This window comes from Phodopus roborovskii, unplaced genomic scaffold, assembly GCF_943737965.1.
Source record: "Phodopus roborovskii unplaced genomic scaffold, PHOROB, whole genome shotgun sequence".
In the NCBI taxonomy this organism is placed as follows: Eukaryota; Metazoa; Chordata; class Mammalia; order Rodentia; family Cricetidae; genus Phodopus; species Phodopus roborovskii.
The window spans coordinates 9,024,345-9,052,193 of NW_026126459.1; the positions used below are offsets into that span (position 1 = coordinate 9,024,345).

At 49.5% G+C, this 27,849-nt stretch overlaps 1 protein-coding gene across 1 annotated transcript in view; it reads right to left on the reverse strand.

Moving 5' to 3' along the window:
- Nucleotides 1-242: 242 nt before the first annotated feature.
- Kiaa0930 (KIAA0930 ortholog) overlaps nt 243-27,849 on the reverse strand; it is a 41,807-nt gene continuing 14,200 nt past the window's right edge. Inside the window, exons 2-10 of the mRNA XM_051189536.1 lie at nt 16,346-16,497; nt 12,007-12,129; nt 11,844-11,921; nt 11,493-11,594; nt 10,063-10,203; nt 9,322-9,516; nt 6,831-6,993; nt 5,703-5,861; nt 243-5,371 (exon numbers count right to left, since the gene is read on the reverse strand). Of these exons, the coding sequence (XP_051045493.1) occupies nt 5,331-5,371; nt 5,703-5,861; nt 6,831-6,993; nt 9,322-9,516; nt 10,063-10,203; nt 11,493-11,594; nt 11,844-11,921; nt 12,007-12,129; nt 16,346-16,497 (1,154 nt within the window). The 3' untranslated portion in view covers nt 243-5,330. The remainder of the gene's footprint in view (nt 5,372-5,702; nt 5,862-6,830; nt 6,994-9,321; nt 9,517-10,062; nt 10,204-11,492; nt 11,595-11,843; nt 11,922-12,006; nt 12,130-16,345; nt 16,498-27,849) is intronic.

The following is a 27,849-nucleotide window of genomic DNA, read 5'->3' on the forward strand; positions in this document are numbered from 1 at the left end:
TACATGCCCTTGTCTTCATTGTCAGTGAATCTGAGGGATGGGTTTACCTTCCCTTTGAAAAGCCCCAGAGCCTGGATGTTAGGACAAGCTGGGGTGACATGGCTTGCTGAGGGACCAGATCTACATGGCCCTATCCAGTGTGTCCACTGAATCACTCAACTTCAGTGGTTTCTGGACTTGGCTTAAATCTTTTGAGTAAAACTGTGATTCACAGTATAATCAAAGTTCACCAGAAACAATGGTTATTTCAAACTGAGCAAACTAATTGCTTTATTAAAGTCAGATTCCAAAATGAAAGAGCTATCCACATAGAGAAAAGTGATAGCCCATTGACTTACATGAGGCAGTAGGAGGCAAGTGAGTGACACTAGGAATAGGACCCTTTTTCTTATCACCCATCCCCCAAGCAAGCTTTCCCTTCCTGAAGATTCCCACTTTCTGTCACTTTTAACAAGCACAGAGTCCGATGTCTCCAGGTGACATGGGTATATACAATGAGCTACAAGGACTGCATTATTTTACATAATGCTCTCTTCTCCATTCATTCTGGAAGGTTTTCCTTTTCAGGGAACATTTTCTTCCAAGCTAGGCCTGACAGCTGCTCCTAAAAGGTATGGGTCAGAATAAAAGACCTGAGACAGCAGAAATGCCTTCCCACAGCATCTGGGAAGCTGGAATGCCTGCACTGGAGCCAGCATCCAGGACACAGACTCCAGCCTACCCAGGGGTCAATGTGGATAGCAAGGAGTCATGACTTAGCTGCTAACTGCTAAGCAGACACCTTCCTACCACCTTGCGATTGGAAGTACCAGTTTGGAAAACAACTGGTGTTTGTTTCTAGGGTAGTAGCTGACTTCTTACGAATCCTTTCAGACCTCCGTCTTCTGCTCCTCCACTGCAGTTCCTAACTCCAAATGTTTATAGTCTATTAGGCCCAATTTCTTGTGACATAATGTCATTTTGCATGAAAGGTATTTTCAACCTGCAATGATTGCAGGTGCCTGCTCAGCAGCCTACAGTCACAGGTGACTAGGCAACTGACAGTAAGATGCATGCTGGGATCTTTCCTAAACTCCCACTTAGGTTCCCAACTTCTATTCCAGCCATCTTCCCACTGCTGTAAGGATTTTTAAAGGGTTCTCTTGGTTGATTTCAGTCCAAACACTGCCAGGGTGGATTTTCATGGGAGCACAGAACAGCCCAAAGGCATCAAGTGATCAGCTTTGGAAATGCCTACACCTCTGGCCAGGATGGTCATTGTCCCTCTCACAGGGTCTTCACAGACCAGCAGCCATCAGGACAGCCAGTGAATGATCTACCCCAGCAGGAACCATTTCAGAACAGTATCTTGGAAAAGCTTGCAGCAAAGTCAGGGTCATTCCCTTGACCTGTTGTAGTGTCTGTATTAACCTGAAATGTGTATTATTAAAAGAAACAGGTACAGGTTGGGGGTGCCTCTAAGAAATTTTATAAATGTCTTAAAATGAAAAGCAACATCTCAACCATGAAATCATAAAGCAAAGTGAACAGCCACCACAAAGGCTTTCTATTGGATGAGGGTGTTCCATGGGAAAGCCACTCACAATCTATACACTAACATGGTCAATGTACTCATGTCTTCGTTGAAATGTTTTTGTAGAAATCACAAGTTTTCAAGTAACAACAAAAAACCAACATTTTCTTGTAGGCATAATTACTCATACAATAATTATGGAAGAGGGAAGATTGTGATTTGCATCTATGTTTGCTGATCTACAAAGTAAGGGGCTGAAGTCAAAAGAAGCTTGGACAGAGGGGTGCAATCCAGCTGATGAGAGAGCAGAGCTTGCCCAGTGGCACAAAACCCTGGTTTCCACCCCCAACACAGCATAAAACCAGGCACAGTGGTATACGCCTGTAATCCCAGCACATGGAGGTGGAGGCAGAAGGTTCATTAGTCAGCTCAGGGTCATCCTCTGCTATACAAAGTCTGGAGCCAGCCTGGGCTCCATAGACCCTGTCACAAAAACACAAAAAAAACTACTGACAGCTCATGGTCTGACCGTCTTGGAAATAGAAACCTGTAAACACAAACTGTCAGCAGACCATGGCTTCCTCCACTTAGGGGATCTATACAGTACAGAACTCGGATCTCACCCCAGCTATGAGCTGTCAAGTCAATTAGCTTGGTGTGATGTTGCAAGCAGTGGCTAGTGGAGTCCTGGAGGTTCATACCAGTATTGAATCAGTGAAGGCCTTTCGGGTACTGCTACTCCTCATCTAGACAGGCAGGGAGGCACTCTGGCTACTCCAGGGAAGGGCCATTCTGATGCCCCAAAAGGCTACTTCTCTTAAGATCTTTACACTTGGTCTCCAAGTCCACCAAATGGTGCACACATGTCAGGGCCAGCGACGTCTGTGAAGCATCCCATGTCTTAGAGCCCTTAGTCCTTTGGGGTGTTATATTTACTTTTTAGGGTGGCTATGTCCAGACAGTCCTATGTAAAGATGTAGAGGTGAGAATGAGTATGAACAGAGAAGACATGTGCTATCAAGATTCTTGGATTTTTAAAGCTGGAAAGGACAGCCAACTGAAGACAGGACCTAAATCATCAAAACTCAATACGTCCAGAGTTTTGGCAAAAAACTTAAAACCACTTATGACAGTCCAAAGAAACTTTTTATAGTTTATATTAGACTAGACCAACAACACAGGGGCTGGGATGTCTTAATAAAAACATTTTTTGTTTTTTGTTTTGTTTGGAATAGGGTCTCACTATGTAGCTCCAGCTGTCCTGAACTCCCCTATGTAGACCAGGCTGGCCTCCCAAGTGCTGGGATTAAAGGCATGCACCACCACTCCCAGCTTATTTCTTTTTTGCCTGTGTTTTAAACAATAATCTTTTGGAGTGGAAGTGAGTCTGGGTTGCTTTCATGTAGACAGCTCCAGGATTCCAGCAAGATCCCAGGAGATAAAGTGGTCAGTGCCTGAAGAAACAGGGATGCCTCCTGGAAGGAGCACAAAGCAAACTGTGCTTTCTTCTTGATGTCCCAAAGACTGACACCAAGGTTTCCTCAAAACAACTCACTCCAGTTCTACTTGCTATGTGTCACTGCGTTGTATGAGGATAGGCATGTTCCCAGATAAATTAAAGATAGCCTCAGAAGGCAAAGTGTCAACCCCAGGATTCTGGGTGCTGCTCTGTCACTTGTTGCTCTCAGACTTTGAGACAGGGTCTTGCTATGTAGCCTAGGCTGGACAGGAACTCTGCCCTGCCTCAGCCTCAATACTGAGATTTGCAGACATGTGCCACCATGCCTGGCCCTCAGATGTCAGCTATTGGAAAAAGTAAACATCAGAATTCTATCCCAGTTCTCAAGAGCTTCTGAACATGTCTGGAACTCAAAGGTGCCCTTTGGGGAAAGCAGAAGGCTGACCAAATGTCTGGCTAAACCATAGCCTGGAGCCCAGAACAAGCTCACCTCCTTTCCACTGTTCCTCATGGTTCATTTCTGACTTCACTCAGCCTCTCTGGGATGCTTTCCTCCTCTACATAGGGGACGATGGCACATAAGCACTGGAAATAGGCCTGCGAATATCAGATATTTCCATATGCCACATAGAGCCAAGTTGTGTGACACAGTCTCTACCTTCTACAGCCTGAGAAACACTTGTATCCAGTTAGCCCAGCTTAGAGGAGCCAGCCTTGCCTAAGAGAGCATTGCTGAGCTCTGGGGGGACAATCCCCAGAAAAGAGAAGCCATGGAATTGCTAAGGGTCTAGGACTGCCTCAATCTTCCACAGAAGACACACCTGGCTGTATTTTCCTCAAGATATCAAGTCCAGAGTGTTCAGACCCCAGAATGGCTAGTGTCCTAAAGTGGCAGGATACTATGACCTCCCTGGAAACAAACGGGGACAGCATTCACACCTCTGCAGGAGGAATGGCTATCCTGCTGCAGGGCCATAGCCACAGGCCTGAGGTACTCTGGCATTCTGGGGAAGGATGTGAATTTGCTTCAGTGGTTAGATTAGAATATAGACCCAGGCTCCAGCAGAACTTCAGTGTCTAAACTTACCAACTGCTCATCTCTTTGGAAGGAGTTATTTCATAACAGGCAGGAGAGGCAAGCTTCCTGGCCACCTTAACACCCACTCCTAAGACCCAGCCTGAGCTATGCAGAATGACAGGTGGTCAAGTCCTGACCCAGTCATGCACATTAACCCTGGAGACTTCAGTGAGGTAGGTGGTATCAGCCCCATTTTACAGGTGGGCAAACTGAGGCAGAATGAAATGCAATAGCTCGCTTTTAATAACAACATACAAAAGCTAGAGAAAGCCCCAAAGTAGTCCCCACTCCCAGAAACCAAGGAATGGAGCCATGCTCCTGCTTCTATTCTACAGCCCAGAGGAGCCGAGCTCTGCATACATAGCTGAGTTCTCTGGAATCTGGGACACTAAACCCAGCAGCAACAAGAGACCCAGTTTCCAGTTTATTCCAATTGGGTAGAGAAGGCCTCATCTACAGCACACTGCCAGGGTGAGCCTTGGGCTGGTGACCCATGGTCACCTTTACCCATCTGGGATTTCAACTCAGGACCCCTTCAGACATCCCTCAACAGAAGTTCCCTCCCACATTCCTTCAGAACTAAATTCTGCATCCCTCCAGCCGAGACCGACACAGGACGTCTCGGGTCGGAGGTGTGTGTGTTGGCGGTGTTCTTTGGATGGAAGCAAAGGCCATTCTGGGGGATCAGGGCCAGCTGGAGGTTGACACCCATTCTGAGCTGGGCATGGGGTGAGGTATTCCCAGCCGACAAACAGCTCATGTCCCCTGACTCCCAGCTGGAACCCACTGTGACAAGTAGTAACTATGGGAGAACAAGTTGGGACTGACTCTCGAGCTGAAGTTCGTCAGTACTGCATTACAAAATCTTCAACTGGCTTTGTGTAGGATGTGTGGACAGTAGCCTGGCACAGAGCTCCAGCAGGGAGATGGGAGTGGAGGTCTGGAGGTCTAAAAACATTCTGGAAGCTGGCAGCCCCTCATGCTCTCTATGACCTCTTGGTGTCTCTGGCCCTCTTTGGGAGCAGAAGGCTCTCCAGAGATGGGCTGAGGGGCGTGTGCAGGACAGGGTGGGAACAGAGCCAGCGAGGAAAGAAGACGAGGCACTTCAGTTTGGGCTGGTGTTCATGGAGTCGGCCCTGGCCCCAGGAGTCGAGTGGCCCTGCCTGGCTGTAGCTCCTGCGCTGGCTTGTCACAGAAGACCCCAGTGGCGGTGACAGGTAGGCACTTGGCAGCATTCCAGGGCCAGGCAGGGCCGGGGCTCCGTGCAGGCTCCACACACACTAAGTCATCAAGATGGGTTTCTGTCGTACTTCCAGGATGTCTAGGGTGACAGGAGGGAGCAGGCAGGGTAAGGGCACTCTTGGGAGGGAGCCACAGCTGCCATGCACACCCATTTCTGATCAGGCCTCACAGGCTACAGACACCATTATTACTCTTCCCTCCCACACATCAGCAATGGATAAGTGTAGATGACAGAGGTCAAGAGGAATAAGACTCCCATAGACACGTCTGAGGCAACACCCATCTGCAGCCACTCAAAGAGGGACCAGTGAGGACATCAGGGACACGTGGTGGGAAGCCACTGGCGTATGAGAACTATAGCCCACTGAAGCCTTCATAGAGAGGCTCTGAAGGGCTCTGCCTTCATGTACCTGTTAAGATCCGATGCAGTGGCAAGGTGACATAGGTCAAGTGTGCATAGAGAAGGAAGTTTCCATCAGCTCTGTTCAGCTTCAGCCAGGACCCAACCAGAGACCGTCCTGTGCCGGACAGGGATCGAGACCGCAGGTTGGTGGCATTGTGTAGGTCAGCTGTAGGGGAGAAGGGCAAATCAGCATCCCCGTGTGGGCCAGGGAGAGGGGGGACGGGCAACAGGACATCTGCCCCTAAGACTGATGTCACACTCACAAATGCTCCCCACCCATGTCCACAACCCCAAAGCCCTGCTTCCAGGCACTGCCCCCTCTGCCAGGGCCTACCTCTCCCTGGGCCTGGCCTAGAAAGCACCCAGGGTTCACCCTGGTGAAGCCTGCCTTCTTCCAGCCACTTGACATAATATGGAACTGGCATGGTATCAGCTCACGAGAGATGCTGAGGTATGTCAGACATTCCCTCAGAAACTCCCAACCCAGGTCTGAGGGCCATTCCTGTTCCCTGAACCCCACTTTCCACAGGACTGATGGAGCGCTCAGTTTACCCACCAAACCCCAGTGTTCCTGGTCCAAGACTGAGGACTCCTGTCCCACAGCTGCATAACTCACTGGCAGTGACTGACCACTGGGGAGGGGGTTATGTACACAGAGATGAGTGGTTGGGACCCCTGGGCAGACACCAAAAGGTCACTGCTGGGGCCACAGGGAAGGATCTGTGAGTCAGGGTGACTCACCAGAGACCAGGGGACAGAGGTAACAGAGAAATCCTAAGGTTTACCCAGGACAGAAGGTTCTAGAATGAGGAAAGCTGGCTCAGGAAACAGAAAAGGAAGACAGCCCTTGATGAGCACCCAGGTCAGCAGTAAGTTCCAGAGCCACTGAATGGGGGAGGGGAGTAGACACTGAAAACTGGGCTCGTGGAGGCAGAATTCCCCATCTACACACAGCTTCACCTCGGCCCTGGGGTCGGCACCCCACGGGACACAGCTTTCTAAGTGACACTGGTGAGGGAGTGGCAGCATGGGTGTCTGCATAGATGAGTGAATGCAAGGACGAATGGCCACATGGACAAATGACCACAGAGAAGTGAACGAAAGCCAGAGGAAGACAAAGGGTGAGGCCTGTCACCTCCACTGTCATCCTCTCGGAAGAACTCTTCACTGTCATTGGCCGAGTGTGACTTCTTCATCTCTGCGATGCGGTTCCGAGGCACCTTCCTCTTGAGGGATGGGGAGAAGAAGGCGGGCCGGTTGTTTCGCTCTGGGGTGGGCGGGGTGCTAAAGGAGGTCACCTGGGAACAAGGAGTCCAAGTCACAAGTGTAGCAGGAGCAGACCCTGCTATGAGGCCCCAAAGCCACTCAGATCAAAGCCAGCCTATAACTGCTGACCCTGACCCTGGCCTGAGTGCAATCTGTCCTAGATGAGGGGACACTGGACTCTGGGAGCTTGTCACACACAGTAGCAACCAGTCCTGCCTCAGGAGGGAGCAGGCTGCCACCAAAACTGCCAGAGGGGCCTCCCTTCCACATTTCAACACAAAGGATGCCAGGTGATGGGCTGCTGGGCGCGGTTTAAGCACTGCCATGTCATAGCGACCATGTCCCAACACAGCAGCTCATGATGCCTTTTGCATATAAGAGCAAATAAGGCACACAAATGGCCACCATGACCTGCCTAAAGCCACGAGGACTACACCTCAGGTCACCCCTTGGGGCCTTCCCTTTTGTGCCCAGCCCCTTTTACAAGTGCTCAGGCGGAACAGCTCTCTGCCCATATCTCCTCTCCTCCCTTCCAAGCACATTCAGTCCCAGCCACCAACATTCATCACACTTGGGGGTGAGGTTGACACAGACAGGGATAAGATATAGATCCCCTGCCCTCAAGGAGCTCACAGTCTGCTGGGGTGACAGACGCAAGTGACAAGCACAGACTGCATGCTGGTTGCTGAGACAGAGAAAGGGAAGCACAGGACATGGAAGGGACAGTGGAAGAAGGGACAGACAGCCTGTGAAATCAGAGTAGGCTTCCTGGAGGAGGTGCCGTGTGAGCTGGGTCTTGAAGGACGAGTAGTAGTTCGCCAGGTGAAGAAGGGGGGGAAGGGCGTTCCAGGCATAGGGAACTTGGCCCATCCCCTCCCTCCTCCCCATGCAAACAAGAATCGGAGCAGCAAGATGAGCTGGGACTGAGACTTCGGGGCTCGGAGCCCCATCGGCCTCCTCGTCATAGCTCCGACATCCACCAAAGTCCCGGCGGCTGCTGGGCTCCAGACGGTCCTCCCAAGTCAGGGAAGGTTTTAAAAGATAAAAAAACAAATACCAGAAACCACAATACACACAGTCTGCATTTCTTGTATATTGGTTACAAGTGACCCCTCAGGACAAGAAGACAAGCAACAGTGTGTACATGGGCAGTGGTGCTGAGCCCTATGTGACCTCATGACTCCACACCTCTGCTATGAAGAGCATGGCTAGGGGCCATCTCATTCCTCATGGCCATGCCCATTTGGTGGATGGGAGAAATGAGGTTTGGGTGGGTCTATTGACTCCTCCGTGGCACTCAGCAAACAGTACCCAGTGTTACCCAGTTGGGTGCACACACACCTTTCCTCATCCAAATGCAATATAGAACTGTCCCCTGGGAGCTCAGAATCCAAGCCACCTCCATACAAAACCTGAGAGGGCCTGTGCCTGAAGTGCTCGGCACTTTACAAAATGCCAGCATTTCTTTGTTTTGTTTGGCTTACAAAACACATGAATTATAGAAGATTTCAAAAGAAAGAGTTAATGCCCAGGAACTAACTCGAGCAGCAGCTGGCCAGGCACTGTCTGATCATCAGCTGCAGACAGTGACCACTATGGCTGTCGCTTAGGACACTTCACAGGGCCAAGCCGCATGCAAGCCATGAGCTGAGAGGTTGTGCCATGAGAAGCCCCGCACCTGGGGAAGCAGGCTCATACCTCACTTCTCAATGAAAAACAGTTTAGAGAAGGAAGGGACTCATCGAAGGTCACATGAGCAGCGGAGTCCAGAATGCAGCCCCAGGATCTCTTGGACAAGGTCTGAGTGACATCAAAAGGCAGAGCCTTTCTCACGCCTGAGCCTGGGGTCTAGTCTCTACATGGCCACTGACATCAGCTTCCCACTAAGGGCTGAGAGAGCTCGAAGGAAGCAAGGCTTGAGGCTGGGTGCTGAGTCCTCAGAGCTGTGGTAGGGGCAGCAGCCCAGACAGAATACTTCCCCCTGCCCAGGGATACTGCTAACAGACAGAATACCCTAAACAAATGACCAGTTCAGTTCTTCCTCATCCTATTGGCTCATTGCAGAAGGGCTTATGTGGCCACAGCTGCTGAGCAGGTCCAAGCAGCAGGCACAAGGCCCAGCTCCTAGTTCATGTCTTCTGTCCTGGTCCCAGGGGCAGAATAGCCCAGGGAATCAAGAGTAGCCTGGATATCAACCTGCTGGGTGACCTCAAGCAAGGAACCTTGCCTCTCAGAGCCTCAACTTCCTCATCAGCCATGGAGGTCAACTGGTGACATCTGGGGGCTATGGATCGAGGGAACCATGGGAAGTGAACACAAAGGACCACAGGAGGCCCCTCCCCCAGCTGTGCAGCACTTACCCGCTCATGCATGGGCGAAGCTGGACTAGAGTCTTCTTCGGTCCCACAGGGGGATGTGTCACCAGTAGACACGCGGCTGACTGCCATCTCAGCGTGGCCTTTGCCTTGAGGCCCCTTCATGCGCACAAACTCCATGTTGTTGTACTTGTAGAAGCCAAATGACATCTTCTGGGCCATTCGAGCTGCCACACTCACCTGTGGTAGTTGGGACACGGCCTCAGTAAGCTGGTGGGACTGGCTTCACAGGCCCTTTTCTCTTTCTCTGTCTCTCTTTCTCCACAGCAGCCAGCATTACCATCTCTGAGGCCATCTTGAGGAAGTCTGAACCACAGGGAAGCCAGATCCCTGGCCAAGGCTATTCTCACTGCCCTGAACATCCAAAATACTGGCCAGGGCCTTAACCCCAGATTTAATTCCACCTCAGGAGAGACAGCACCAGCTGCAGGAGAGTGGCCTGTTCATCTGAACTCCTTTCCTTGCTATACTAGTCAGGGGTTAGTTTTGGGATTGTCCCCAGTACTAGGGAGAGCCAGTGTGCCACTGGCTGGCACCTCACAGGGACATGAGAGGGAGGAAGGAGTCCCCACCTGCAGGTGGACACAGGTGGACTAGGATGTAAGAATGTAAGGGAGTGGCTGGAGGAGCATCAGGTGCCCTGATGCGGGGTGGTCTCAACAATGCAGGTGTGGAGGGGGGAGACAAAGGGCCAGGATGCACACCCCTAGGCAGCCTTGCACTCACGCGGTTGTCATACACCTTCTTGAGAGCCTCGTAGCGGATGGAGCCCTGAAAGATGACACCCTGGAATGTGTTGGTTTTGTCACTGGCCACCAGCTCAACACAGACCATCTCTCCTTCCCCTACAGTCATGTCACTGAACACCTGAGGGTGGGGAGGAAGAGGTGGTGATGTCAAATATCGGTGCCAGCACCTACACCATACCCTGACCTGGCTTCAGGGAAGGCTACTGAAATCACCAAGTACAGGGCAACCCGTAATCCCAGCACTAGAGAGGCTGAGGCAAGAGGATCAAGATTTTGAGATCAGCCTGGAGTAGATGGGGCAATGTGTCTCAAGACAGAGAAATGGGAGGAAGAAAGGAGGAGGAAGGGAACTGGGGAGGAGGATGGAAGGAAGAGAAAGAACAGAGAAAGGAGTTCCCACTTTACAGATAAGGATGCTCAGAAGACATCAAACTACTTGTCCTCAGCCACCCTCTGCCCACCATTCCACCCCAACTCACCACAAGCTGAGCTACTAGCAAGACCCTCATCTGACTTAAGGTTATGAGGACTAGGGAGACACTTGGGGACCTCCTTCATCACTGCCCAGTCCAGCCTAAGCTTGGCTGTCTAAGCTGGTGTGACTAATTGTGACTGCTTTCCTGGGATAACACCACCTGGACATTGGCAGTGTGACCACACCTTGCCACATTTCCAAGCTGCTGTTCCTAATATCTGACATCCAGATGTTAGCTTCAAGGAGACACTCAGGGCAAACACATGAGCAGTGTGAGCCCAGGGAGGCCACAACACCTTCTTGAGCCTCAGGTATTTTCAGACCCCATCAGAGCCCACAGGGGCCTGAAAGCCAGGCCCACCTTCATGGGACTTCCAACAACCACGGCTGTCTCTAGGCAAGCACGCACACACGCACGCACTTTTTCACTTTCTCCCTCTCCAACATCAGCCTTGGCAGATGAGCAGAACAGGGAGTGGAATGGCAGCCTCCCTTCTCCACTCCTCCTGTCATCGGTATCTGCAGCACATTTTGCCAATCTTGAAACAAAGGCTTGGCCATAGCTCCCTGGGCAGGGGGAGGCAGCCATTCACAGAGCAGCAAATGATGACTCCTGGTCAGGCAGCACTTACTCTAAGCATCTATGATGTACACTCCCACTCAGAAGTCCTCTGGTCATTAACCCTGACACCTTAGTAGGTCACAAGGTCATGATGCTCACTTTATAGATGAATGAGCAAGGCCTCGAGCAAGAAGTATGTACTTGTCTAGTCAATCACTGTGAAGAGGGGAGACCCACTGGCTGTCATCAGGGCCTTGCCCTGCTCTTGCTGCCCATGTCTTCTGGGAGGCTTTGCAGGTAGGTCCTCAGCCTGACACTACCCCCACCCAAGAGGAAAGGAAGGGGACTGTGGCCAGCGGTGAGCACTCACCTCCTCAAAGCTGTCAATCATGAAGAAGATGTTGGGGTAGCTCATCTTGGATTCTTCTCCTTTGCTGTCCATGGGGTGTTTGCTGGGGGATGCAAACACTTGCTAAAAAAGGAAGCAGAAGGGCTAAGAAGTCGGCCTGGATGGAAGAGACCTCAGAGATGGGCCAAAGGGCCATGCTGCTCAGAGCCAGGGATATTCTCTTCAGGGGCCATTGGTTGCATGCATACAACCAAGTCCCTGGAGGCATCCCTCATCTCAGGGGAGGGAAAGCAAGGAGTGGGGAGATGTCTTTCTAGAACAGGCAACATGCAGCTAGAGAGCCTGGATAGCTAGTGGGAGGTGGGGGCTCACCTGGGATTTCTTCTTATGAATGTGGATGTCGCCTCCATCAGTGCGTGTGCACACAGCACAGGTCACCATATAGTCCAGCTAGAAGAGAACGAAGTGTGTGTGTGGGGGGGGGGAGCTCACCATACCTCAGACCCACGGGCAGCCATCACCACCCACCCCATACCTTCTGAAGGATGAGGTTTAGGCAGACGCTCTCTTCCCAGTCAATGTCAGGGTCTCCCAGGCCTGGAAGCTTCTTGGAGTCCCTCCGGTACACTTCCACCTCCACCTCAGGCTCAGCCTCAGCCTGTGGCACAGGTCAGAGTGAGACTCCACGGCCCCAGCCTCCTGCTGCCTGACTGCTGTACCAGGCAGGTGGTAACATACAAAGACCCCCATCCCCAGTGCCCACCTCTTCTTCCTTTGCTGCCCCAGTTTTCCAATCGGCACAATAGAAAAAGTATTTCCCTCTCCACGTTGTGATAATGAAGACATCATATTTCCCAAGTTCCCAATGACAGTAACGTCTACTGGGCTCGCAGTGGGTAACAGATTCTAGTCTCCATGTTTTACAAATTATTACCCTTTTATCTGCAAGAAAGGAACCATTAATCCCACTATAGTTGATGAGGATCAAACAGGTTACAGATCACATAGCACACACTCATCAAAGACAGAGCAGAGTCCCATCTACCCCTACTCCACACAGGAGAGGCATAAGAAATCAAACCAGATTTGAAAGCAACCTGTCCCAATAGGGGTCCTGAGCCCAGGGTCCTAAGAAGACCCAGGAGGGCTCCTACATGGTCAGCTCCAAGAGGGCAACAACCACCTCCTGCTGGACAGCTCTGAGGCCACCTACAGGACCCCAGGCTGAGCTGGGATCCACACAAAGGTGCCTCAGCAATAAGATATGCCACAGGGGTGGGATCCCTACCTCCCATGGTCTGTGTGGCTATGGGAATCCCCCAGACTCCTAATTTGGAGCCAACACATCCATTGTCCTGCTTGGTTGCTCCATGCTTAGCATTCATTTTGTTTACTCTCCTGCAGGTGAGCCCACACTGGCAGGTGCTCAACTGTTGCTGGTTTAACAAAGCCTGGGGAACCAGTGTGGGGAAAACCTATGGCACAACTACACTCCTGTGGCAGGTCAGCAGGCTAGTGGAATGAGTAGCTCCCATGTGTCACTAAAATGCACAGCCACCCACAGAAGGGCAGGTGGGTAATGGGAACACCCAGCAACAATACCCAGCAACCAGACTGACAAATCACAGCTACCTGTGTCAATAGGCATGCTCCCAAGTAAATGACTAAGAAGCAGCCAGAGGACACATTGCAGCTCCACATGTTAGCTCAGGATGGGGACGAACCTCTTAAGTATCAGAAGTCCAGCTGAGCCCAGGGAAGGAGGGAGCTGCTGGTGGCCAAGGCCCCTTGCACATTCTAGTCATGCTAGATCTCTGGATCTTGAAGGCTGGTGGCCCCAGTACTCACACACACACACACACACACACACACACACACACACACACACACACACAAAGACCATCAACCTGGACACCCTTGCATGTACATTACAATCAAGAAAAACTATCAGCTGGATATAGCAGCACTCACCTTTAATTCTAGGACTCATGAGGCGGAAGCAGGCAGATCTCTGTGAGTTTGAGACCTGCCTGGTCTACAGAGTGAGTTCCAGGACAGACAAAGCTACATAGTGAGATCCTGACTCTTCCCCCACCCCCTCTCTCTCACACACACAAGAAAAAAGAAAAGCTACCAAAAGAGAAAATGTATGATTGGATGCTGTGGAACCACAGAAACACCCTCACTGCTCCTGAGTTCTGGTTTTCCAAGTAGGTTTGGGATAATCTCTACCCCAAGATTGCCGAGGATGTCAATAGGAAGCCACTGGCATAGATGAGGACACAAACAGATGCCAATGCTCATAAGTGCCAAAGACAAAGTGGGCTGCTGAGAACAGAGAGTGTTTTGTCCAGGGGCAGCATAACAAAACTGTGCAGAACATCTAGAACACAGTGGGTAAACCAGGTCCCGATCCCTAAGGTGATCCTGCAGCAGGGTGTGGGAACTCCAGCACCCCATGCCTACCCATGCTGCAGCTCTGGCTCTGCCTACCCACCCTCCTCAGTTATACAGGGAGCCTAGTTGGTTGCCATGACAACCAGTGCCAGCAGGATGAGAAAGGGTGGGAGGGTGTTGAAGTGCTTGCTGCAGAAGGCTCCTAGTGCGCAGGCGCCAGAGTACATATCCACAGCCCTGACTTCTGTTTCTTGGTAGGTTGGGGATCCCCAGTGTACCCACACCCTGCTCCTTACAGGTCACCCTGCAGACTGTCAGGCAGGTAAAGATGTCTAATCTGGGTGAACTTGAGCCTTACCTGACCTGGTCCTCCAAACCCTGTACCAGACACCACCAGTCAGCCCTCTGCAGAGGTGCAGGAGGCCAGCCAAGCACAAAGAGGATGTAGGGGGCATCCCCACTTCCCAACGCCCATCTGAGCAGCAAACTATGGTTACTCTTGGTCTCACCCCACTGGCATTTGATGACTTCCTTTCTCCCTGCACATATCACTCTGAGGTCAGGGTGCTCTGTTGGAACTATGGTATACACTAAGTTATACCACACCATGGGCCCCTTGCCTACTATGCGGGTACTATACCTGCCCTAAGATGCCTTCAGTCAACAGCATCCCTATAACCCTGTTCACAGATGTCAGCCCTTTTATAGCTCTCACTATATGGTATTGTGTCTGCCCACTGAGGACTTCCCAAAGACAGTGGCAACCTGAGCTGTTTCTGTGTTATCAGTGCTATTTCCATGTGGCTCAATGTTGCTCAGAACTCATGGTACTGAGCACTCAGTACTGGTACTGACATCAATACCACTAAATCTTCAAGAGTGTCTCAACACAATCCCAGGGACCCTCCTGCTGTAGACTTCTCCATCTTGGTCCCAGGGTGCTTCTCCCAGGAAACTCTTGCCTTACTTCTCTTCCACCCAAATGCCATCAATTAACCATCCCACTTTCCCCTCAGCCTGGATCCTCCACAGTACACATTGCTAAGTGTACTCTCCCTGCACCCCAATGACCTCTCCCAGAACCGCCGTGTAGGTTCCACCTGAAGCACAGGGTCTCACATGTGCCTGTCCTCAGAGACAGCAGGCTCGAGTGCACTGGCACTGGGTCACCAGCATGCAGGGGCTCCCTAGCACCTGGCCCTTCCTGCCAAGAGCATCTCTGTGGTCACATCAACCCCAAACACCATAGCCTCACATGTATCCAATGGGTGGCTCCGCCCTTCTTGACTATCTGTTCCAAGGCCCAGAGATGTCTGGGTCCTGGCCACAGCCGTAACACTGATCAAGGGGATAAAGCTGGGTTCCAATGGCAGTAGTGCGCAGGACTAAGGAGCCCAGGGCTGTCCCCACTGAGAAAGTCCCTGCCTCACAGGTGCCACTACCAACAGATGCCAGATGGATCCACAAGTTGGGTCTCAGCTTTAACTCTTTCACAGAACACCTTCTACTCCACCCCACCTGACACTCCTAGGCCCTAGTCCAGGCTGCTGCATCACCCATGTCTCTAGACTCTATACTCCCCTGGCTTGTTTAACTCTCTGGCCAGTCAGTGTTCATGGGCTTCTGCAGGCCTCTCCCACACCAGCCCGGCAAAAAGCCATCAAAGGCCTCGTTTGCAGCAAGCTCCCAGGGGTGTCCACTCACAACAGACTCATCCTGTAGATATGCAGGATGTGACAGGAAGGAGCTCCCCACACTTGAGTGTGTGAGCTGTAACTAAGAAACCACAATGCCCAAGTCACAGGGAGCATGGAAGCAGATAGGCCATTAGCCCCAGACCAGGGTCAAAGCCTGACCACTATTTATCCTTAAAGGCAAACAGATTATTCCCATGCCTAACATGTGGACTGCTTAAACATTCTATAAACCACTAAGAATTCTGAAAAGAGAAGGAAGCATGAAAAATGTGTCTCAAGAACTCCTGCACACTGCCACACTTAGAAGATGGAATGCCCTGGGTAAGTCACTTCTCTCTAAGCTCTGTTTCTTCATCTATTTGTCCAGTTGCTGGGAGTTCAGGAGATCTAGGACAGCCCTAAGTGATCCCCCTAGTTTATAGTAGGGGCTGAGTCACAGAAGGATGGCATTGTCACCATCACTACCATCTAGTTAGCACCCTGCCCATTCTGGGAAGCGCCTCAGACTTGGGGCTAAAAGCCCTGTACCTCCATTCACTCATTCACTGTAAGAGGCCGGCTAGCTGGACCTTGAGTCTCAGTTTCTTCAAAGATAAAATTACTGTCTTTTGGAGTAATGGCAAAAATAATTCAACCAACCCACAAGCAAGTCACTGGTAACCATCTCCTGGATCCCTCAGACTTGCTGGGTATTCAGTACAGTTTTCCCTTGGCAGGGAAAGGGGACCAAAGGATGTTCAGGACACAGGTTGGGGGTGGGACTTGGGGAGGGTTACCCACCTTCCTCCCATCGACACTGCTGTCACTGCCTGGGTAGGCTCGCTTCCTGCGCACGTAGAAAAGCATGTCGTCCTGCCTAGGGGCCAGTTTCTCCATGAAGTATGTGGAAAACATCCAGGTCCAGAAGACAATCCTGTCATCCTTGAAGCATCCTGCAGGAGGAGGCCGGAGGAGTGAGAAGGGGCCCTTCTGGCCCTGGTTCTGACAGTGGCCATGCCTGGTCCTCCCCACCTGCATTTCTAGTCAGAGATCTAACAAGATTGGGATGTTCTGCCCCTTCTCCCTTGGTGTCCCCCAACCCCCTCCCACTGGTATTAGAGAGGCTGGATGCCTCCCTGAGGTGATCTAGGGCTCCACCCAGCGGCAGCCTGACAGTCAGGGCTGCCAGGCCCTACTGCCCAGCTGACTCCAGGAAAAGGAAAAGGAAAATCTAGAAGCTGTGAGGCCGTCACTGGCAGGCTAGCTAGGCTGCAAGGAGAAAGGCTTTGGTGGGGGAAATCTTCACCACAGACATCCCTAGCCCTCCCCCGCAGGCTGCTAGGCTGTGGCGGTCCCAAGGAGAACCCAACTTAAAGGGACAGCCAGCACATCTCAGCTGCAGGCAGGAAGTCTCTGAGAGGGTGCCAGATTGAGTCCCATTAGATTCCTTCAGGTTTTTTTTTGCATGATAAATGCATTTCTGCATGATAAATGAAATGTGAAATCATTTCCTGTACAAGATAGAAGAAACCTGACCCCCAATTTTTGCTATAAAAAAAATTCTAGGTTTCCTCTTCAGCTCTGCCACTTTATTATGTGACAGAGGACAGGTGGACAGGTGGCTTAGCTGCTGAGCCACAGGCTCCTTTTGGTTACATGAGGATGAACAGCTCCTGGCTGGAACAGCCAGTGCTTGGCACAGAGCAGGTCAGTAAATGTGGGCTCCCTCTTTTTAGATAGATCAACAAATTATCACCCTGTGCTACTCAACTCATTAAATTCCTGAGTTTCTTTCTTTCCCCATTTCCTCTGAACCATGGAGACCTAGCCCTAGTGCCTTGCTTCTGGGAAGGTCTCCATGATACGACACCCTCCACCATCCTCAGATTCAGTCACGGGCCAGACCAAGGGCTGCAGCAAATTGAAGGTGCCAGCCACATCACAGAACCAGTCTTTCCCCTCCTCCCTCTGACAGCAGTGTGTGCCCAACACAGGGGCAGTGGGAGGGGTCAGAGTGAGCACACCTTGCCAGCCTCAGTGAAGTGGGGACAGGTTCACAGACACATGGTGGGAACATCCACCGGCATTGGAAATTCTTGCCTCCCTTTTGCACAAGACAGTGTCCAACTATGCACACACTGTGAGATGAGGCAGAAGCATCTCTGGCCTGACAAGCAGGGGCCTGTGACTCAGTTCAATCCATGTCACAGTCAGGCAGCTCACAAGTGTCAGCCACAGAGAAAGTATTGCCCTTCCTTCAAAGGGATCCTTTGCTTTTTAATAGTCAGCTGTGGGACGAGGGTGCAACTCTATGCCTAAGCACTTGATGAGAATGGGCTCATCAAGTCAGGGGTTGCATCCCTAGGACCACAAAAGTTTGCTTGGTAGTAGCTTCTAGGGCATCTAGGCAATTAACAATATCAACAAAACAATGATAATTACCTTAGATACACATTAGTAATGCAAAGAACTCTGAACTGTTAACAGTAAACCTTCATTGTCACTCAATTGTCCCCAACTCACTTCACAGAAGAGGCTAAAGTATGTGCCCAAGTTCCCAGAGCCGGAGACTGATCTGCCTCATGGCCACACTCAGGCCTTGGAAACCTGTGCTCAACAATTTCCTGAAAAGGAGCCAATCACAGATGCTGGCAGTCCCAGGGCATAAGGAGCAGAAGGAAAGGGCCAGGCAGGGGTCAGGAGGTCCACATAGTCCACATACTCCAACACTGGAGCTGGAGTAATGGCTCTTTCTCTGGGGTTTAGTTCCCAGAACCTAGGAATCAGCTAACAATCACCTGTAACTCCAGCTCCAGGGGACCCAACGCCCTCTTCTGGCTTCTTTGAGTACCTGCACTCATGTGCGAGTGCACGCGCATGTACACACACGCACACACACACACACACACACACACACACACACAAAATTGAAAATAATAAAACAAATCTTTAAACCTAACCCTCAGATTCAGGGATCTCTGGGCCTCTTTTTCTGTTTCCCTTCCCAATGTGGTCACATTGAATAAATGTCCTTTTTTCTACTTTTCATCATTACTCATCTTTTTCTTAACATTTATTTGTGTCATGGATGTGGGCACATGTACACCATGCTGTGGTGTATGTGTGGAAATTGCAGGATAACTTGTGGGAATCTGTTCTCTTCTTTCACCGTGTGAGCTCTGGGGTGGGGTGGGGGTGGGGACAAACTCATCAGGCCTACACTAAGCCATCTCACTGCCCTACTTGTCTGTTTAATTGGTAATCCTCCTATCCCAGCTTCTCAAGTGCTGGGATTAGACATGTCAGCCAGCATGCTTGGCCTAAGCCGCATTTTTATTTTATTCTTTGTGTATGGATGTTTTACCTGAATGTATGTCTGGGCACCACATGTGTGCCTGGTGTCTAGAGAAGCCAGAGAGAACTAGAGCTATGGCCAGCTGTGAGGCACCATGTTGAGTTCGGGGAGTTTGGGGCCTCTGCAAGGGCAGCCAGTGCTCTTAACCACTGAACCCTCTCTCCAGTGCCCTGAGTGGTATTTTGAAAGGAACTAATTTGCCTTCTTAAAAACACCAGATTCTTATAAAGCTGTCATAACTCAGTCCTGTATCCAACTAGACAATGAGAGGTGCATCCACAGAGAGGTTAGCACACACAATGTTCACAGGGATTTTTTTCCCAAGAGCCTCAGCGGAAACCAGGAAAGTAGACACAAGAAACACAGCTGAACTGGCCAACGGCTTACAGCTCCCCATAGCACCACAGAGGAATCAGAATTACCACATACACAAGCCAGGCTCACAAGACTAAATAGGGTGCTTAAACTCATGTGGTGTTTCAGAAAAAAAGGAAAAAGATTAAAGGCCTAAAAAGCAGATGAAGCTGGCTGTGACAACGTACACCTGCAACAAAGAACTGGAGTTCAAGGTCATCTGAGAGACCTCACCTCAAAAACAGACAGATAGAAAAGGTGGTTGTCTTAAAAATAAAGTAATGGGAATGGAGAGATGGCTCAGCAGTTAAGAGCACTGGCTGCTCTTGCAGAGGACCTGGATTCAGTTCCCAGCACCCACATGGCAGCTCACAACCACCTCTGTAACTCCGTTCTGGAGATCCAGCATCCTTTGTGGGAATCTGGCCTCCTTGGGCACTACACACATATGGGTACACTTATGTACTTGCAGGCAGAACACTCATGCTTGTAAAATACAACAAAGCAAAACAAGAAGAGTAACTAAAATAAACACTGTGTTCTGTGCTGCTAATGAGAGCAAACAATCTAACAACTTTCAGAAGGTGGGGAGGAGTCTGCAATTAATAGCATCTGCCAATAATTAGGCAAATCATGGCATGTGTGTTTGGCTGGAACCTCCAGCTCACTCCTGATTGATCCAGAAAGCCCCTATTCCACTCTCTAAACCCCACCCTCTCAGGGAATCTCCAACAACAGAAAGGCACCAAAAAGCCCAGTTATGCATTCCTGGTGGCTGTGGCAGCTCCTCCCCTGAAGTTGCCAGTAGCCCAAGACTGTAATGAGATATTCACCCCTACCCCTGCAGCGCTGACCACACCCATTTGGGCATGGTCACATGTGTGGACATGACTGGTTAAGAGGATTGAATTGGGACTTCAAAGCCACTTCAGGTTGAGGAAAGTATCAGGGTGGTAGGGTCTGCATCCTTGGGGCTGGAGTGACTTGATAGTCACTTGTTTCCTGTGTAAGTTATTTTCTCCTAATAAACTCCACTTCATCTTACAGGTCAAGCATCCTGATTTCCATGCCCAATAGAGACCCTGCCTAAAGCTGTCAGTTTTGACCATACTTGGTACAAACCCAGCTTATTGTGGACATGTCATCACTCCCTTGCCTACAGGGTAGATAAGCCCCCTGCTTTAGTTTGGGCTTGTGACTTTTCCTGCCTCCATCTTGGGACTGGAGAACTCACCCCGTGAGTTGCTTTGCTCAAATAAACCTGTTCTTTTGCTGTTTCAATTCAGGTTGACCTGGATAACTGCATCAGCAGAGAAACCTATTATCGAAAACCTATTAATGTGTACTAAACCAAGTGTCTGTTGACTATTTGATTAATTTACTTGAAGTTCTGAGAACCAAATCAAGGACCTCATCTGTGCTAAGCAAGTGCTCTATTCCTAATCCACACCCTCAGTCATACCGCCTTGTAAAGTCTGTGAAGAGCACATTCAGACACAGGAATATGGGTCTCGAAGTCCTGGGTAAAAAGGCAAAGCTCGTTGCAGTCACACTGACTGTGTCACAAACCAAAGGAAAACAGGAGGAACAGAGACAGAACAGTGGGAGCAGCTGCCTTTCCCAGGCGCCTGGCCAGCCTCCCCATCTGTCTTCTTTCTCCACAAACTATCTTTTGTTCTATGGCTTGGTGTTACAGGCCTAAACAGCATGCAGGGGGAAGGAGAGAGCCCTCTTCACAGGGAGGGAAAGACAGACAGAGATGTGTTCCATGCCCAGAAGCTGGGCAGGGCAAATCTGACATAGAATTTCTAACTTCTGGGGACACAGAATAATCCAGGCTTTGAATCCTACAACATGGATCCTGGTCCCAACTGGTCCCCACCTGGACTGCTCCAGTAACCTCCCACCTTCCCAGAACCATGGTGAGTTCTGGTGTAAAGGAGCCAGAGCAAAGTTCCTTGATAGGCTGTGATACTTCATCTACATGGAGTAAGTAAGAACTTAGATGTAGCTGCTCAGCATGCCTCTCTGGCCAGCCAGGATGATGTGAATAGATCACAGCCTCCCAGCATCCTTTGGTCCTGTGGTACAGTAATTGTGTGAGTGAACACATAAGAGGTAAATGAACTGTTGTTGGCCTGCTATTTCTCTTATAGGTAAGACCTTCCTTCTTTTCCCTCAGCCTGCCCAGTAAGAACTCCCCTGGGTCATAAGCCTGGGAGCTGCCAATCTAGCAAGACCTGTCTAGTGTCCAGGGCCCTATCTATTCCTGTCTTCCAGCCACCTGGCTGGCAGGAACTTCAGGTTTACCAAGTGTGAGTTCAGTGAGCCCCAGGCCCTAGGGCAGCAGACACAGCCTGAAGCTGAACCGCTCACTCAGGCAGCACCATGGACAGCTCTCAGCCATAGGGCTCCTCCCTCCCATGCCGGAGTCCTGGGACTGCAATAGAGTCAGTTGTACTTGCTGGGTGAGAAATCAGTGAAAACTGACCCACTGCTCCAGGCGAACTAGAGGGGCAGGATACGAGTGAGCAACTCTGGCCACACTGTCATCAAGCAATTGATTCACAACCTTGCCTTATGATGACTTCTGTCTAAGCTATTTTATTTAATGTGTAGCTGACTAATAGCAGATGCACTCATGCCCAAACATAGAACAGAGTCCCATGAATCTGACTTCTTTGACCTTCTGAGATCTGTGATGCTGTGGAGACCAGCATTCCGTCAGAGAGTTCTGCTGTTTACTCTCTGAGGACAAAAAACAAAACAAAACAAAAACAAAAAGCAGAATGCCTGTCACCTTGTTCATTCCTAGCTGGAGACTTGTAAGGTGACAGTTTTCACCACTTTGCAATGTCTACCACTCATGGTGAAAGCAGTGATGTAGGGACAGCAAGAAACAGACTCTCACACAGAACCCATGAATGATTAATGAATGATTAGGTAAAAGCTGATTCTAGTTGCAGGGGGTGGGGTGGGGGTTCTCATGGATGGAACAGTAAACTTGCTTAGGAAATATTAAGTTACACAAAAGTAAAAATTAGCTAAGGAGTGTGCCTCTGCAACCTGGCTGATAATGCTAATTAACCCTGTGTCTCTTACAAGGGAAAAGCATAACTCTGCCAGTCAGGCAGGATGACCCTGGGACATAGCCCAGCCTTGGTCTATCTCACGATAACTATAACAAGAAATATTTCTACACTGTAAACCTCCCTGTTTGTCCCGACAACCAAACCTTGGCACCCTGTATCTGTGGAGCACGTGTAACTGCTCAAAGTGTAACTCAGGGCCATGAACCTATATAAACAGGGGTTTCCATTCAGGGCCTGTTCCCTTCTGTGCATTCACCAGGATGGGTGACATGCTATTATTAAAGAGTTTTCCCTTTATTAAATATCTGAGTGTGTGGAATGATTTCTCACTGGGAAGGCATAAAAATATTATAACATAATAGCCAGCTCCAAATAGGGCAGTGGAGCAGTTGCCTTTCCTGCCCAACAACTTCTGATTCCTCAACAGGAGGAAAGGATACACAGTGGGGTGAGCGCCAGGCCTGGGTCTCCCTGAACTCCTGTGTTCTCTGCCTCTGTAGCTAGCAGGTTCTCCACCCTCACTATGCATCATAATGGTGACATGATGGGTGAAATAACAGTAGCTCCACAGTACTAGGCTGAGAAGAGTAATGATGGCAGTGTATGGGCCACGTTGGATGGTTTCTAAAGCACTGTTGCCTATTACCTTTCAGACACTTATCAACCTTAGGAGGACAACCTCAGCATAGAGTCAAGTCAGTCATACATATACATACATATACAATATTGAGGGTGGGTGGGTGAGATAGGGTCTCTCTCTACAGAGCCCTGGCTGTCTTGGAACTCACTCTGTAGACCAGGCCAGTCTTGAACTCACAGAGATCTGCTCGCCTCTGCCTCCTAAGTGATAGGATTAAAGGTGCGTGTCACCATGCCCAGCTCTTTTCATTTTTACTGAGATAGTGTCTCTTGTGGGCCAGGTTGGCCTTCACATTGCTATGAATAGAGAATGGGGATGGCCTTGAACTCCCTCTGCCTCAAAAGTGAGGGCATGATAGGCATATACCACCACACCAGGTTTATGCAGTACTCGGGATCAAACTTAGAGCTTTATGTACACAACATAAACATTCTACCAATTGAGCCACACTCTCAGCCCTAAACCTCTTTTTTCTTTTCTTTCTTTTTTTTTTTTTTTTAACACGAAGCCTTAGAAACTAGTGGCTAGATGGCAGACTGGAGAACTGAGACTCAAAGCCAACCCCTCAAAATAATTTACTTTTTCAAACATCCCAAATGGACACATGGACAGCCTTCTAGCTAATAAATCCAGAACCTAGGGAGTTCCAGAGGTCATCTGGTGAACAGCTGGTTCCCCCTCACCCTTTGAGCCCCCAAGAGCAGCTCTGCCCTCCCTGCTAGTGTGTGAGTGACCACAGCAGCTACTGAGCTCCAAAGAAACATACTGAAACATATGGATAGGATGCTTCATGTGCCAGGGTCAGTGGGTCCACTTCCCTGCAGAGGAACGGTTCTACAGACTTCAACTATCTCTCAGAGATAGTTTTCCAAACACTTACTGAAAAGGAAGGGAACATGCTATCTTATGAGGCTTGTTATGCATCTTAGTGTGGAGATGGAAAAGCCTCTGTGGAACCAGTTAAAATCCATTTGGTCTACACTGCTGCCTACAGCCTGTCTGTTTGGGTAAGTGACCCAACCTCTCAGTTTCCCCATCAGCAAGATTAAGAATGTCTGCTCCTGCAATTGCATAGAGAAGACAGCACGAGATGATCAAGGTATTGAACAGCCACCTAGTAAACCTGTTAGGTTAAGGACTGCTATGTTGCTGTATTATCAACTTGGCACACCCCCAGGAGGGCAATGCTATCAGCTTGTAGGTAATTAATTCCAGCTTCTCACACATTACTAGAGCCCACAAAACTTGCACATTCTTTTTATGAAGTAGACAACTGACTCCAAAACAACACAACCAGGCACACGCATTCAATAAAACCACACAGGGATCAACATGAAAATTGTACATGCAGACCAGGTGTGGCAGCTAGTAACCATAATTCCAGCACGTGGGCAGGAGGATCGGAAGTTCAAGGTCATCTTGGCTTCATGATGAATTCAGGACCAGCCAACACTACATAAAACCCTGACTCAAAACAGCAACAACAAATCTTAACTGCAGTACTAGACAGGATTCAGAAATCCACTAAGAACATGTTACTGGCTAATTAGCAGTGCAAGAATAATCTAATATTAGGCTTACCAATGTATTCACATCTATTTATAGTTCAAGAGAGAACTAGGACATGATCATAGCTGCTGGGAGACCAATCAAGTTCAATTCTGGGAGACCAATCAACCAAGTTCAACTCCCATTCCCGATTCTAAAAAGTAGGGTCATGGGCTGGAAAGATTGCTCAGTGGTTAAGAGCACTGACTGCTCTTCCAGAGGACCTGGGTTGAATTCCCAGCACCCACATGGCAGCCAACAACTGTAACTCCGAGATTTGACACACTCACAGACATACATGCCAGCAAAACACCAATGTATAAAAAACAAATATATAAATAAGTAACACACACACACACACACACACACACACACACACACACACACACACACATAGATATATATTGCGGTTCTTGTGTCTGGGAAGGCCCAACTGTTCAGAGCACTTGCAGCTTTTGGATGACTCAGGTTCAGTATCCAGCACCCATATGACAGCTCAAAACTGCCAGTTGGAGCCAGGAGATCCAGTGTTCTCTTCTGGCCTCCAGCATCTTCACTCACATGTACATACCCACACAAGACACAAACATACACATAATAAAAATAATAAAAACAAATCTCTTAAAGTGAGTAAGGTGGAGAACAAATTAGGAAAATCCATTATATCAATCTCTGGTCCCCACATTAATATACACCCAGGTACACACACATGCACACTTCCACAGGAACATGTACACACATGCCTGAACACATGTGTACACAATATGTACATACATGAACACACACACATTTTCAAAAAATCAATGCAGCTAGAAATATTCAGAAGAGTCACATGGGATTCCAACTAGATCCCACAACAAACTATAAAACTAAATTCCAGATAGGCATGGTGTTATAGATCTGCAATCCCAGCACTTGGGAGGCTGAGGGAAGAGAATGACTACTAGTCTGAGGCTAGCCTGGATAACATGGTAAGTTTAAGAGTGTAGAGTGAAACACTGTCTTAAAAAAAAAAACAGGGTCATTTAAATGACTCAGTGAGTGAAGGTCCTGAGTCCATTATAAAGCACACTTGGTAGAAAGGGAGAACTAACTCCCACAAGTTGTCCTCTGATCTCCACACATGTGATGTGACACATATGGCACACATATCCACACAACACATAAATGTAAAACACTTTGTATATATATTTTCAGTTTTGAGCCTAGCCTTTAATGGCTGAGCCATCTCTCCAGCCAGTAAAATACCTTTTAAACAACTCAACTCTCACATCACAGCAGCCCAAACCATTCACTGCCCTGCAGTGCTGTAAACATAAAACTGCAGCTGCTGGATGCCCAATCCCACACAAGCAAATGCCAGCAACAGTGCAGAGGGAAGCTTCAGAGAGGTTGCTGCCCTGGGAGCCCTTAGTGGGGTCTGACTATCCTCCCATAGACAGACAGCTGGGACATTACCCTTGTCTGAGCTTCTTTGGTGTGTATTCTAGTTAGTCGTAACTTTCAACAGGTGGAAAGTCAGGTGAACAGTCTAGAATCACTGAGAAAGGAGTCTCAGGGATTCCTCAGATCAGATAAGCCTATGGGCATGCCTGTGGGGACTGTCTTGAAAGCTAATTACACAAGAGGGCCAGCCCACTGTAAGCAGCACCATTCCCTGGGCATCTGGTTCTTGGGAGTGAGCAGCAAAGCAGTGTTCCACCATGGTTTCTGCCCTAATTCTTCTCAGTAATGGACCATTAAAGGCCCCTATAAGCTAAAATACACTCCCTCCCTTCCTTCTCTGCACTTCTTCTGGTCAGCAACAAAATGTAAGTAGGACAGCATGTGTTTTTGTTACTGGGATATAGAATCCTAACACATTCCAGACTCTCCCACTTTCAACCCAAACCCGAAGCCCATCAGTTAAGAAGAGCAATGGCTGCTCTTGCAAAAGACTCGGGTTTGGTTCCCAGCACCCACATGGGGCTCCCAGACCATCTGTAACTCCAGTTTCAGAGGATCCAACACCCTTTTCTAACCTCCACAAGCACCAGACATGCATGTGGTGCACATATATTAGGGAGGCAAAAACAACTAGACACATAAAAGATTTTTAAAAATCAATTTTAGCCCTGTGGTGGTGATGGTGGAGAAAGAGACGGTGGCCGTGGCAGCAGCATACACCTTTAATTCCAGCACTTAGGAGGCAGAGGCAGGTGGAACTCTATGAGTTCAAGGCCACTCTGGTCAATTTGAAATACAAGACCCAGGATACTGAGACAGATCAGTCAGAAAAGTGAGACTATGTTTTTGTTTTGTTTTGCCTTTAATGTCCAAAAAGACTGAAAGAAAGTGTCCAAATGTCCAGTGTGCCTGGTAGAGCTATAATACCTTCCTGCTTCCTAGTTTTCTGGGCTGGTGAGATAGCTCAGTGGCTAAGAATGCTGACTGGTCCTCTAGAGTTCCTGAGTTCAATTCCAAGCAACCACATGGTGGCTCACAACCACCTGTAATGGGATCTGTGTCCCAGGTTTACAAACACATTAAGGCTACCTGGACCATAAGCCCCACATCTCACAATTCCATCAGCAATTTTTTTTTTTTTTTGTTTTTTTTTTGTTTTGTTGCTTTTAAACAGGCAGGGACACTGCAGCAGAGACAGGCTACCCAGGAACACAGTTGGTCCCAGCTAGACTATGAACCCAGTACCCATGCAGCATCCCAAGTGCCCACTACCCAGGCTGTTGGCAGATGGCGCTCAGAGCCTGGCAAGGAGCAAGGGCTGGAAGGCAGGGCATGTACCCTGGCCTGGCTGTGGGCAGCTCTCCAGTGAGGGGAGTTCAGCTGGGGGCTCCATGGAAACTCAAAGCTAAGAAGGCAAAGAGGGAGTAGAGGTGATTGGGGAGCAGCATTCAAGGCCATCACAGAAAAGCCTGGGCAGAGGGAGGACAGGAAAAGCCCAGCAGCCCAGTCTATCAAGGAACTGGAGCTGGAGGGGCCAACCTCAGGGGCACTCTGGCTGTCAGTGGGTACTTACCCTCCAAGGGCAAACCTCTGAACAATCTGGCAAGGGGTGAGGACATTGGGATGGTATCTCTCTGCTGTGGCATGTGCATGCTGGCTCTTGGTCAGAATCCAGCCACACCACAGCTACATGGACAAGGTCTTCCCGAGAGCACACCTGGTCAGACGTAGATTTTGCTGGCTTCTGGATACCTCCCAACAGCAGAGGCCAGGGGGTCAACTTTCTTTGACAAGAGTCCAAGGGTGGCCCTCGGTCCTCTGGGCAGGATGAATAGGCTTCTGTGGCCTCAATAGGCCTTTTGTCATCTTG